This window comes from Cataglyphis hispanica, chromosome 10, assembly GCF_021464435.1.
Source record: "Cataglyphis hispanica isolate Lineage 1 chromosome 10, ULB_Chis1_1.0, whole genome shotgun sequence".
Taxonomy (NCBI): Eukaryota; Metazoa; Arthropoda; class Insecta; order Hymenoptera; family Formicidae; genus Cataglyphis; species Cataglyphis hispanica.
Window position 1 is genome coordinate 3,271,482 of NC_065963.1, and position 12,365 is coordinate 3,283,846.

At 32.9% G+C, this 12,365-nt stretch overlaps 1 protein-coding gene across 12 annotated transcripts in view; it reads left to right on the top strand.

Moving 5' to 3' along the window:
• Positions 1-12,365, top strand: part of LOC126852520 (cAMP-specific 3',5'-cyclic phosphodiesterase) — a 337,802-nt gene that overhangs the window by 247,196 nt on the left and 78,241 nt on the right. The window contains exons 1-2 of one of the 12 annotated variants that reach the window (XM_050597395.1): positions 5,133-5,257; positions 11,013-11,525. The exons of the other annotated variants lie outside the window; for them this stretch is intronic. Coding sequence (XP_050453352.1) covers positions 11,287-11,525 — 239 coding nt within the window. The 5' untranslated portion in view covers positions 5,133-5,257; positions 11,013-11,286. Of the gene's footprint in view, positions 1-5,132; positions 5,258-11,012; positions 11,526-12,365 lie in introns of those variants that run through there. 12 annotated transcript variants of the gene reach the window in all.

Below are 12,365 nucleotides of genomic sequence, written 5' to 3' on the forward strand. Positions count from 1 at the left end.
ATTGTCTGCGTATTTTTTTACCTTTACTCAAGGCATAAATATTTTAATATAATTAGCATTCAATTAAAATATTAATATTAATTTAATTTTTCAACTATTTGTAATATACTTACGTATATATTGTAGAAAAATTCGATGATCCCTAAAATATTGGCAAGTTTTTTTTTTATCTCGCTACTATTGTAAAACTTAATTATAGCAATAATCACTAATATAGATAAGATACATTAATTATATTGTATGACAGATTTTTTGATTTACTGAACAACAAAATTTGAAAGTTTATTATACACGATAAACAAGATTTTTTAATTTCAAGTGATACGAGACTATCACTCAGCTGCCGCCAAACGGCTCGTGACGGAACAGAATATTCGTGGTTGGACAGTAGAAATGGATCGATCAGCTTCCGGCTTGTAGCAACCTTCTTTATCGATGGTCACTAGTTTGTATCGCTCTGTGGTTGTAAAGTTTGAAACTTTGCTTCGTGTATCCAGAGAGCTTGATTCATTCTACACGTAACTCTATCCATAACTTAGCAAATTCTAATTGTTTCATAAGCTTTCCTCCAATGACCCCAATATGATATTGATTGATTGTCAAAACATCGATGACCAATCCTTACAATTAATAGACAGATAAGCTTTACGTAGTGAAATAATAGTAGACAGTAAAACTAAAGAATGTGTGCAGAACAAGACTCGCACACTTTCATCTCCACAATAAAATTTATTAAAAATAACATGACAGCTAAAGGCCAACAAAATGTGCGTGCAAACCTTACGGTGTTACACTTCAATATTCTAGTTTGAGCAGTGATGGGAATTTTACTTACATATATGTATATATATATATATATATATATATATATATATATATATATATATATCGTTGATTTCGTAATCGTTTTAATGTTTTATATACATATGATATAGATGATGAGACAAACATATTGATTTTCCATGTACATGGAATTTCATATACATTCTTTCCAAATTTCCAATATTTCTTGATAACCCCGAGAACTCGGACGGACTACAAATTCACTGCCTTCATTACGGTCAAGCATGCTAAAGCTGTGTTCTATATAATATTTGAATAAGGCATTCAGAGAGATCGGAAGACACGAATTCAAAGGTTTCAAAGACCTGTGAACATAGCACAAGTGACATGTAATCCGACTTATGCGAGAAATCTCCATATCTCTTGTCATTTTTGAATGTGACGCTATGTACTAAACAAAATGGTGAAAATTAGAGGCTTATTTTGAATCTGTTTTTGTTTTTTGATATATTTTTTTTTTAATTTAAATTACAATAATAAAATTATATACATAAAATGCTATCATATTTTTTTCTAAGTATAACTAATTATTAGAAAAGCATATAATTAATATTAATATAATTACGTATTATAGAAAAATTTGGTACGCTTTTAAAATGTTTTACGTTAAGTAATAAAAAGAAATATCTAATTAGAGAGTGCTATTTAAACGTTTTTTCTTTGTGTGTGAAGTTTATTTTCACGCACGTCGCGTGATTTAAAGGGCCATTGACCCGCTTTGAATGAGTTTAGATACTCCACTTTAAGCTGACCTATCTACATCGAAATGATAATCCGATAATAATTCATGATGACGTAAAGTTTATTTAATGAGCGTACGAATGCAAAACTTCGTTATTGGATGACATGACTGTTTTCTATATGCCGATGCGGATCTGTGGCTGATAAACAGTATGATGTGTACAAGCTTATGACAAGGAAAAATTTAAAAATGGCATGTAGTTATAGTCTGAGTTTTTCTATAATTAAATATTTTATCCCTAAAATATAATTTTTTTATTTCTTAAAATTTTAAAGAGTTTTCCATTAGCTCTCTCAAAGTACAAATATTAGACCACTTATCTGTAGGATTTATAAATTGTAGATAATATTGATATACACATTAAAATCACAATTGTTGAACAGATGAAGATATATATTATATGAAAACAGATTAGCATATATTAATAAATATTTTGCTCTTTTTTCTGTTACAGGTAAGTCCAGATGCTATAATTAAACTGTTCAATCGCGTAACAAGATCAGCATAGCTCGAGTTTACGTAAGTTACGTGTATTGCGCGAGAAGTTTATATTCAGCGATTTGGTGATGTTTGTGAAGTCGCGTTATTTTCATCTTATGCATATATATAATATATACATAAAAACATTATTGCATCTCTGAAGGATATCAACATTTAAGTGCGTATCAATAGCTGTTACATTCTGTCAGTGAAGGATTACTCTGGATTCATTCCAAAAATTCTTTTACTTTTATAGTTTTTCAAATGCAACGTACATATATGTATATCTATATATGTGAGTTTTACAGATTTCTAAAACAAATCGTATAAAAATCTATAAATTTGGATTTTGGTAAAGTTTTATTTTAACAAAATTATAAAGTGAAAATTTATGATTCGTATCTGAAAGCATAATAGTATGAATATTTCGAAATTCCAAGGCAACGAAAATTGTATCTTATATATATATATATATATATATATATATATATATATATATATATATATCCTACATATAGTTAATAGATATACAAATGTAGCTTATACATAGTCAATCGACTCACATACGAACATAGTTAATACATAGTCAATACACCCGCATTTTACTTTTACATTTAAAATTTAATTTTACTTGAAAATTATAGATAACCGAATCGAAATAACCTTTCGCATTTTTTGTGGAGTTGCATTTTTTTCCGGGATGTATTATGATCTGCTGGTATTTTATATATTATGAGCACATATATACTGAGGAAAAAAAAGAAACTGTTGACTTTTGCTTAAATCTGTTCAATTAGTTACTATTTTTTTAATTGAAATATTTAAGTATTTAAATTAAATATACGTCATGTTAGATTTAATATTGTCATATTTGACTTAAAAATTTAAATATTTTAATTAAAATTGTAATTAGTTGAACGGATTTAATCAAATTAATAACTTTTTTTCTATATATACATATATATATATATATATATATATATATATATATATATATTAAGAAGAATATAACACTTGCACTTAGTGCAGTACTATTATACAGTTTATTGATTCTATGGATATTGCATCAGGTTTTAAAAGTTTTTACATTTTTTAAAACTTTGGAACGACAGAGAAAGCTCGCTTTAAAAAAGAATTTATATTGATGAAGAATTTTATTATTTTATTATTTTATTTTTTTTTATTTTCAGACTTTTTTTACCGCTACTAAAACTAATAGACAAAAGTACTTACTTTTTACATGATTTTACATTATAAAGCGATTGTTTTTACACACTCCAGATTTATTAAACGCAGAGTTATTTGTCGACAGGACATTTACGAGAGAAATACAGAGCGCTGAAATACGAGGCTAAAATTCGACCAGTCCCAATATCGTGCAATGCCCCCGCGTCGCGTCCACTTTGAAGGCAATAAAAGTCTGCGCGTTGGCGGTGAGTGCGCGAATGTTTACCGAACTATCGTCAGGTTCGATCAAATCTGATTTGTACACACATAGACGCGCACACAGCGCGTCTCGACGCATACACGGCAACGCGCGAGATATCGTGCGTATATAGTATACTAAAAAGGGGACGAGCAGAAATCGACTCATACGCGAGAGGGACGTGTGACATATAAAACGCGTGTTTACGTGCGGAGGCGCGAAGATCCCTCGCTGTTTGTTCTGTCACCCTCGGAGATATTCTAATCGGATTAGACACTTATTCTACGCTGCCATTCCTCTTCCATGGACAATTTTCTATGGAAAATTTAGCGAGCCTACCAAGTGCAGTGACAAGTCGTTACGTAAAATTGAACGTTTGATCCGCGACCGTTCGCTAATTTCAACGTTTGCTTGCATGCCTACGGACGATTTGAGCAAATAATGGCGGGGTTTATTCGGTTGTGCGAATATTGCGTTGTTTTAAATCGAGAGACTTTGTAGAGATCAAAGTTCCTTTCTTTGCGTTATTTTTTTTACATATTTTTACAGACGTTCCTTTTTTTCGCTATTTTTTGTCGGCTTATGTACGATAAAAATAAGAATTTGAATTGCACTAGACTTTGGTCCGATGTGTCAAGTTGACACATAGTGATCGCATAAGTTTAATACGTCGATATTCTGTATTAAAGTTACCCGAAAAGTTGCTCTAAAAACCTAGTCACCTAGATATCTCATCTATTCATCGAGATATTTGGCATGTAACCACAAAAGTATGTCCACTATATGATAATTATTGTGGACGCCGCATTTTATGGATTATTATTAATTTCACCGCTTCGTTATTTAACGGCTCGAACGTGTTTACATATTGCATACGCGATTTGCATACGTGACATCTCTGCACATCATTTATATGCAACATGTGAAACTATTTCTTTCTTTGCACATTGATTAGATTATATTTAGATGTATGGAAAACGCACGCACTATCTAACAAGTGAATTTTATTTAAAAAAATGCGCTAAAGTAATAAAATAATAATAATCATTCTTCTTAACTTGGTATTATCAAACTTTCTTGAAGTTATTTTCAAGTAGACTTTATTATATAATATATTCACAGTAAAATTGGAATTTTAATTCTCATTAGAATTTAATTGGAAAGCTTTATAACTGAAGTTTTTAATCAAAGTTTCGATATTTATATTAAATATATAGTGAAAAAAAATATAGGCTAATTAAATTCTTTTTAAAAATATTCCTGAGTGGGTGAAAAAGTGATATCGATGTTATTCATTTCGTATATTATATACATATATATTATTTCATTTTATTTCTGCGATCGTAGAAATAATGCTTTTGACATATACATGATATACGAAGCTATTTCATTTATCACGGTAATTCACAATTTCATCTTTTCTCGTGGCTGGACCTTCAAGTGAAAGTGACGTGTAACAAGTCAGCCGTCGAAGTGCGACCGAAAGGACGAATCGTAAATTGCAGATGCGGGCACCGCACGTCGATGCTACGCCCTTGTTGAACACAACTTTCCAGTCTTTAAACACTCGAAAGAGCTATCATAAACATCATAACAATCGATCCTCGTTGCTCCCACCGATGATAACAATCTGGCGTTCGACAGTTCCGTTCGAGCGAGCTTCCTCTTCACCTCGCATTGATTTGTTCGCGTCAGATTGTGTGAATGTGTAATTCTCCAAATCGAGAGGAGGTCGTTCTCGGGATTCTTGGAAAAGCCATAAGAAAGTAATTTCCTGGGGAGATGGTTTTAATTTAGTGAAGATATCAGCGCGATTTTCGCGAAGGTTCGAATATGATGCGTAAGCCGTGCTGATGTGACAGATTTTGTGCGTGTCATCACGAAGGAATTAATTGAGTCCTTTACTCGATTTGACTTAAGAAGAATTATGGTTTTGATAACGCCCCGCGATTGAGCAAAAAAACATTGTTATTCGTTGTAGGCAGTGGCATAGATTTCTTTTCTTCTATAGAACGGTTTGGTTTTGAATCAGTTATTGTTGGAAAAGGTGCCGCCCATCTGTGCTGGTTGATGACCTGTCTAGATAAAAAGACTTTTGTCAAGCGACAAAACGGAATTACGTATTTGAATTACATGGTGGTCGCTATCAACAATCTCGTCTCGATTCCGACAGCTTTGTCGTCATAAAGTTCAGTTCTCGAATGTGTTTTGACGTTTGAAGAGAGAGAGAGAGAGAGAGAGAGAGACAATATAGTCGCGCAGAGAATAACGTGGCGAGAAATAAATATTCAACGAGCGTCTCGATTAATTATTCATTATTAATTTAAAGACGTCACTGTGTTTCCCTTATCACAATTTCCAGCGCAATCATTTTATTTCTCATTAATCAATCGAGAAGCAAACAGAAGGAATCTTGGAGTGTTTGCATTTCACCTTCACCGGCAAAGTAATCAAAGCCGACCATTAGCGCCGTAGTTGTCAGAGACATTCTATCGACCTTGCCGATGTTGACTCGCCTGTCGGAGTTCGGTTATGTTAGAAAACTGTAGCCATGTCATTATTCGAAAAGCGTAAACTACCGATGAAAGCGCTCGTCGCTCGCATATCGTCGCGTCGCGTCGCTATCATTCTCATATGACACATGGTCGCGCGATGCCAACGCGCGACGACGTGGGTGGGGGACACAACGAGCAAAGCGTCAATTCATCCGTCGATTTTTCTCGCGCACGAATCCGCTCGATGCCGCGGGAAATGCGCGCCGACGCCGCGGCAGCCGCGATGCAACTCCGCGTCGCGTGACCGCGAAATCGCGGCCGTCAACTTTAGTCGGCGCCGAGTCACGTGGACGTGCGAACACGATGCGAACGCCGTTTATTTTCATCCTTTTTTTTCCCCCTTTCCTCTCTATCGCTCGAGTCGCGCGCCAGCCGCGTCTGTATCGCGCGACGATTGTGTGCTAATTAATCGCGCGCGCGATTACGTGGTTTAATTATGTCCGCTGTGCTGTTTCTGCCGAGTGTGCGATGTTTGTCCGATCGCTCATTCGATCATGTCGAGATTCAGGTGTCCTCGTCCAGGACGAAAGCCGATTCTCACAGTGCGTCGCAATTCTTTAGTTCCTGTTCCCGTTGGTATTATCGCACGGGACGACGATTATCGATTGCTTCTGGAGCTACGTGCGAGCTGTCGCTTTTATCCATTTTGCGAGGATATTAGTTTAATTGGTGTTAAAAATTTCATATTGATTAATTTATTGAAACTTTGATTGAAACTTGGTATGAATAATATATGTAATCTATGCACCTAATAAACATAAATAATAAACATTGTTTTATCAAGTGTATCGAAAAATTATTATAATATACAAAAATTAAAACAAAGATTCAACAGAAATAATTTCATGAAATAATAATATTATTTAACAGAAATAATTTGAGAGAAAAGAAAAGATTAAAAAACCTAAAAAAAATTTATAGTTTATTATTTCACTGAATAAAGCCATTATTTTACCTGTTGACATTTGCAAGAATGCAAGACGTGAAATATTTTTTAAATTATTTAAAAGGCATTTAAATAAATATCTATGACAGGTGATATATGTATATTTTCTTCAAATTACAGTGCGATAAAAAACGAGGACGCTTCATATCTATCAGGATATAATATTTCCATCGCGAGATCGACTTCCTTCGTTTTCTGCGTCACATTGTGCATGTGCATGCAGCCGCGTAATAAATAATTTAAGCGCAGTTATAGCAATAACGAGGTTTCCAGTTTTGTACTTTCCTCTTTGTAGTTGCGAGTCATTCGAATACCACGCTTTGCGTTACCTCATTAATTCACTTCGATGTTATCTAAATGATAATTGGACTTTGAATATTCAATTTTGCATATTAGAAAACTCAATTTAGAATATTAGAAATTTGGAATCAATTTTGGAACAAAATCTCTGTATATAACATTGTGTATACAAATTATTAAATAATGAAATTGAGTGTCGTACTTTGATTAAAAATTTAAATTCATTAAAATTATTTAATAAATTTTTTAATTTTTTTTTAATTTAAATTTAATTTATTTGAAATAAATATCTAAAAATTTCATTTCTTAAAATTCATTAATGACAGATTAAAAAATTAATTTGATGTAATCATTCCAACAATAATCATAATGATCGAAATATATTTTTTTTATTACATTGCACGTGTTGCTTCCTTATCACATATGACATTCAGCATTAATTCAGTTGGGACAGTACGAATGCATGCCAGGAAGTCCGGTATTTCTGTCGGATATATATACGTTTTATCAACCGGTCATTAAGTTCATTGAAGATTCAGTTGTTATCACGGTGCTTATTTCATTGACTGAACGGTGACGTGGATAAATCATAGCGCCGGATATATATCGCCATATGATATGAGGCTGATTTGTAATCTCGGAAAGAGGAAAAGAACAAGAGAAGTGCGCGAATGTTTTTCTTCTGGTAGATTTGATTTCCCTGATTTAATTTATTTCAAATCTATTTTAGCGATAGGTCGGAAACAAAAAATTGTGGTTTCATCACCACTCTCTTGCTCACAATGACAAGAGACTTTCCTCCAATCATCTCAATTTGGCTCCGTCTGTACTGTTTTATTCTATTTTTTCTTCTTTTTTATGAGGAATATATTTTCAATTTTTTATAGACACATAAGATCAATTGGATAAATCGCATCGTTAAAAATTTTTCTTGCGCAAATGATATTTTGCAATTTTATTTCCTGAATAAAATATTCATTAAATATGCTATGGAATATTGATATTAATTTTATCGGAGGAACAAGCGTTGCTTTTATAATGCGCTTAGTTTCGCTCGAACATTGTACACTCGAGGCAATGACGTCATCGGCCTACGACACGAGTCACGGTCGGTCGCAGTTAAACAAAGAATTGAGCTAGCAGCCGAGGTTAATTACTTTGCTTTCAATCGACTTTGAATTTAACATAAAAATGAAGTCATCATTATTACAAAAGTCATCCTTATTAAATTACGCATTCCATTTTTTAATTTGTAATCTCATTATGATAAATCTTTATAATTAACGATCTTTGCAAATTTACATATAAATAATGGCACGCTTATGTTTATTAATGATATTCTGATTAAATGGGGGCAAGTAATGAGAAATAATAATGAATATCGAGCAGAGTAAAAACCGCTAAAACTCTCTTTTAACTTATCTCTCTTCGCGATATATCTTATATTCAATTGTCAATCGAAGAAATCCTACGTTCCAGTCGTTCGAAGTGTAGATTACAATTAGAAAGAACATGTAACGTCGTCGCGTATCTCACAGGCGGTAAATCAATCTATTAACGATCCATTAAACTCGAGCACATTCGCATTATTTTAAATGCTAAGAATCGGGATGTGTGACAAGAGATTTGTTCATGGTTATGGCGCCGGAGATATATATGTTTCTCATGCAGTATATTTACGTCATTTGTACCGCTTCCGAGCATCTAATTGTTAATTTATGATGGAAATTATTTAATGTGCCTATAGACAAGTTTTATGTCATGCATTGTAATTTTTTGAATGATTCGATCTTAAAAAGCATGATTGTATGGGTGAATAATATTTAAAAAAAATTAAATTGGAATTTATAAAATGTGAACTTTAATTAATTATATATTACATATTAATAAACTATTATATGAAAATATTGAGTTTAGATAAATTTAAGCTATGTTGACGCAGTTTCAAAGCTGGACATTTAATTGTTCCTTTTGTCGGCGACGCTTTTATTCGTAGATGTTTCGTTAGCACAATAATAGCAGAAAAGAAATGTCACGAAAGAAATGTCATGGCGACATTTCTATTGTGTCCACCAATACAACAGGCCACGTGTTATATAGATTGCTTCACTGGTTTTGTTTGATGGAATACTTCGTATCAAAAAAATTATTTTTAATTGCGTGGATCTCTTTTTTTTTCTCAGTGGAGATTCTTTTATTCTTTTATAGTAAATATTTATTCATTTTTGCACGGCCACAAAGGCCGTGCACGCAAATTACTTTGGTCATTCGAGCACGCGAAGCTTTGACGATTACTTGTGCGATATCTTTTCTTCAAAGACGAACGTTCTCTTTTTTTTTTTTTTGTATGTTAGCTTTCGCGGATACGCATTTCCGTCTACCTTGTCACGTAGCTCTGTCGACAACTTCAAACAATAAATATTGTTCTTGTATAATATGTTATTGGCTGGCTCTCATAATAAGTAGCACGCGGATCAATTTAAATGACGTCGGATTATTGCGTTACCAGCTTTGTTCAACACCCATATGACAGTTTCTCGCGGAGTGTAAAGCTTGTCACATAACGTGGCCTATTTCTTGTTGCGTGTTACATGTGTGCGAGATTATCTTCTTTGTCGTCTAATATATTTCGAAAAAACATCGTATTTATAGATTTATAATAGGAAAAAATGAATATAATACTCCAACAGCATTTCAAATTAATATTTCATGAAAATATTATTATGTCTATTTAATATTATGAATATTTTTTGAGATTATGATTTATATTTAGGCAATAAAAAGTGATTATAATTTATGTTAAATATTTTAGAGATTATAATTGTACTAATTTTTATGTTAAATATTTTCAGAAATTATAATTTTTATAGAAAAAAATTATAATTATTTGCTTAAAATTATGTTTTTATGGGAGAAAGAAATCGCATACGTAGTTTTCAGTTTTTATCTATATTTATAAATTGAGTTTATTTTAAATGCACGAGCTTGGCACAAATACTGTTCGAAACAACTTCAGTTAGCACAGAGAAACAAATATTAATTTTCACATGCCAAGGAAAAAGATTGCGAAACATAAGAGAAAATGAGTCTGATGTGAGTTGCTTTTTATTACATTTCTTATTTTATTTTAGTGTCTTTATTGTGTACTTTTAGAAATATTTTTCGAGTGGCTAATTAAAGCTCGACCATGATTTTAAATTCTTGGCTCACATTGATCATCTCTGTTTTAATTGAATGAATTCTAATTATACTATCTATTAGTGTCACAAGACAGCTTTTGTTTCTCTTTATATTTTTTTCATTATTGGTATATATTATGTTTGATAGGACAAATGCAGATTTTTTTGTAGTTTTATCATTAAAATCATTTTAAACATATACGACAATTTTTACGAAACAATTTAGACGAAATTACATTGCATAAGCAAGGGCGATAAGATAGAATGCAAATGGAAAGAAAATTGAATCGCCAGGTTCTATAATTTCGAAATATCGAACATTTTTTCCTCTTAGCCGAGGAGAACTCGAATCCCGAAGGAAATTTAAAGTTTATCCAAAATAGATCGGATATACATGATACATTCGGAAAACCTCACCGCTATGAGATGCATTTCATGGACGAAAAGTTTTAATGAAATATAGATTGTGTGTGTGTGTGTGTGTGTGTGTGTGTGTGTGTGTGGAGAATAACTTTTGATTCTGTTATCTATTATGATACAGTCGGGTGAAATCATCGTGGCTTCGTGCCACAAGATGAGATTCGCGCGCAAGAGGATGAAGAAGTGGAATGTGTTTCTCTTGAATTCATTGGGTTGTGTCGAATGGGTTGTCGTTCCGAGTCGTCGTCGTCGTCGCGAGAAGTGAATCTGCGAGAATAGTTTTTCGAGAGAGAGAGAGAGAGAGAGAGAGAGAGAGAGAGAGACGCTGATTTAATCGTAATTATTTTCGCCTCGATGAGAGACCCGACGCGCGACAGCGGGAGAAACACGCGAAGATGATCGCAGTGCCGTTGCTTATTTGGATGGTAACCAGATCTCGTAATCAATCGGAAATCGGAACCGAGAGCAGACGTGATTCCCGCAGGGATTCCGTGTACAGTCGGGACGATCGAGAGCGTGCGGATTCAAGGCGGAACTCCAGGGAAACGGCGACGATCGGGCTAACCATCGTCGATCGTAGACGCCACCGTCCACGACGGCACTCACGTCGTTACTTTGTCGATCGGAACAGAAGGTGAGTGGCATGCGACGTGTCGCGAATCGACCGAATCCGGATATGGTAAGAGCAGGGTGTCTACTTCCTGGAAAAAAGCACGGGGAATTGTCCCAACTTGGAATTGTCAGGGATTTCTTTTGTACCTGGAAAAATCAGGGGATTCTCATGGAATTTTATTGGGATTTAGGGAAACTTTAAAAAATCCTTCGTTTCATAAGTTTTCTTTTATATTGCTAACAATCAGCAAGCCAAATAAGTTAAAAATGTGTTTAAAAAATATATCATAAATATATATATATTTATGTGCGTATTTATTTTTATATATTCCATGTCTTAACAAAATATTGAATATTCACATACTTTTTATTGTAATTTTAGTGCTAAAAAATGCAAACTTTATATGCAAGCTTATCTTACGAAAGATTTTCAATTTTCTTTCAATACATTTACAAATGTAGCGTTTGAGACTTAAGAGAATCTGTATTTTTCTTTGTATTAATATAAAAACATTAGAAAACGCTTACAATAAAAAATTTATTTTATAAAGTTGCATCAATCAATTTTAAAAATATTTTTCTGGAAAATTTAACCTGGAATTTTTAACAAAAAATATTTTTCTGGAAAATTGAACCTGGAATTTTGAACAAAAAAAAAAAAAAAAATACCTGGAAAAGATCAGGAAATTTTAGGAAATTTTTGTACAAGATTTGAATAGAAGTTAATTTACGGATAATAAAAAAAAAAAATAAAAATGCGAGGCTGATACCTTGTGACTTAATAATATTGCTATAATTTATGCATAAAATATTGCTATTAGTATGAAAAGACGTATAACGGGAAAAATGCGCACACGCTCCT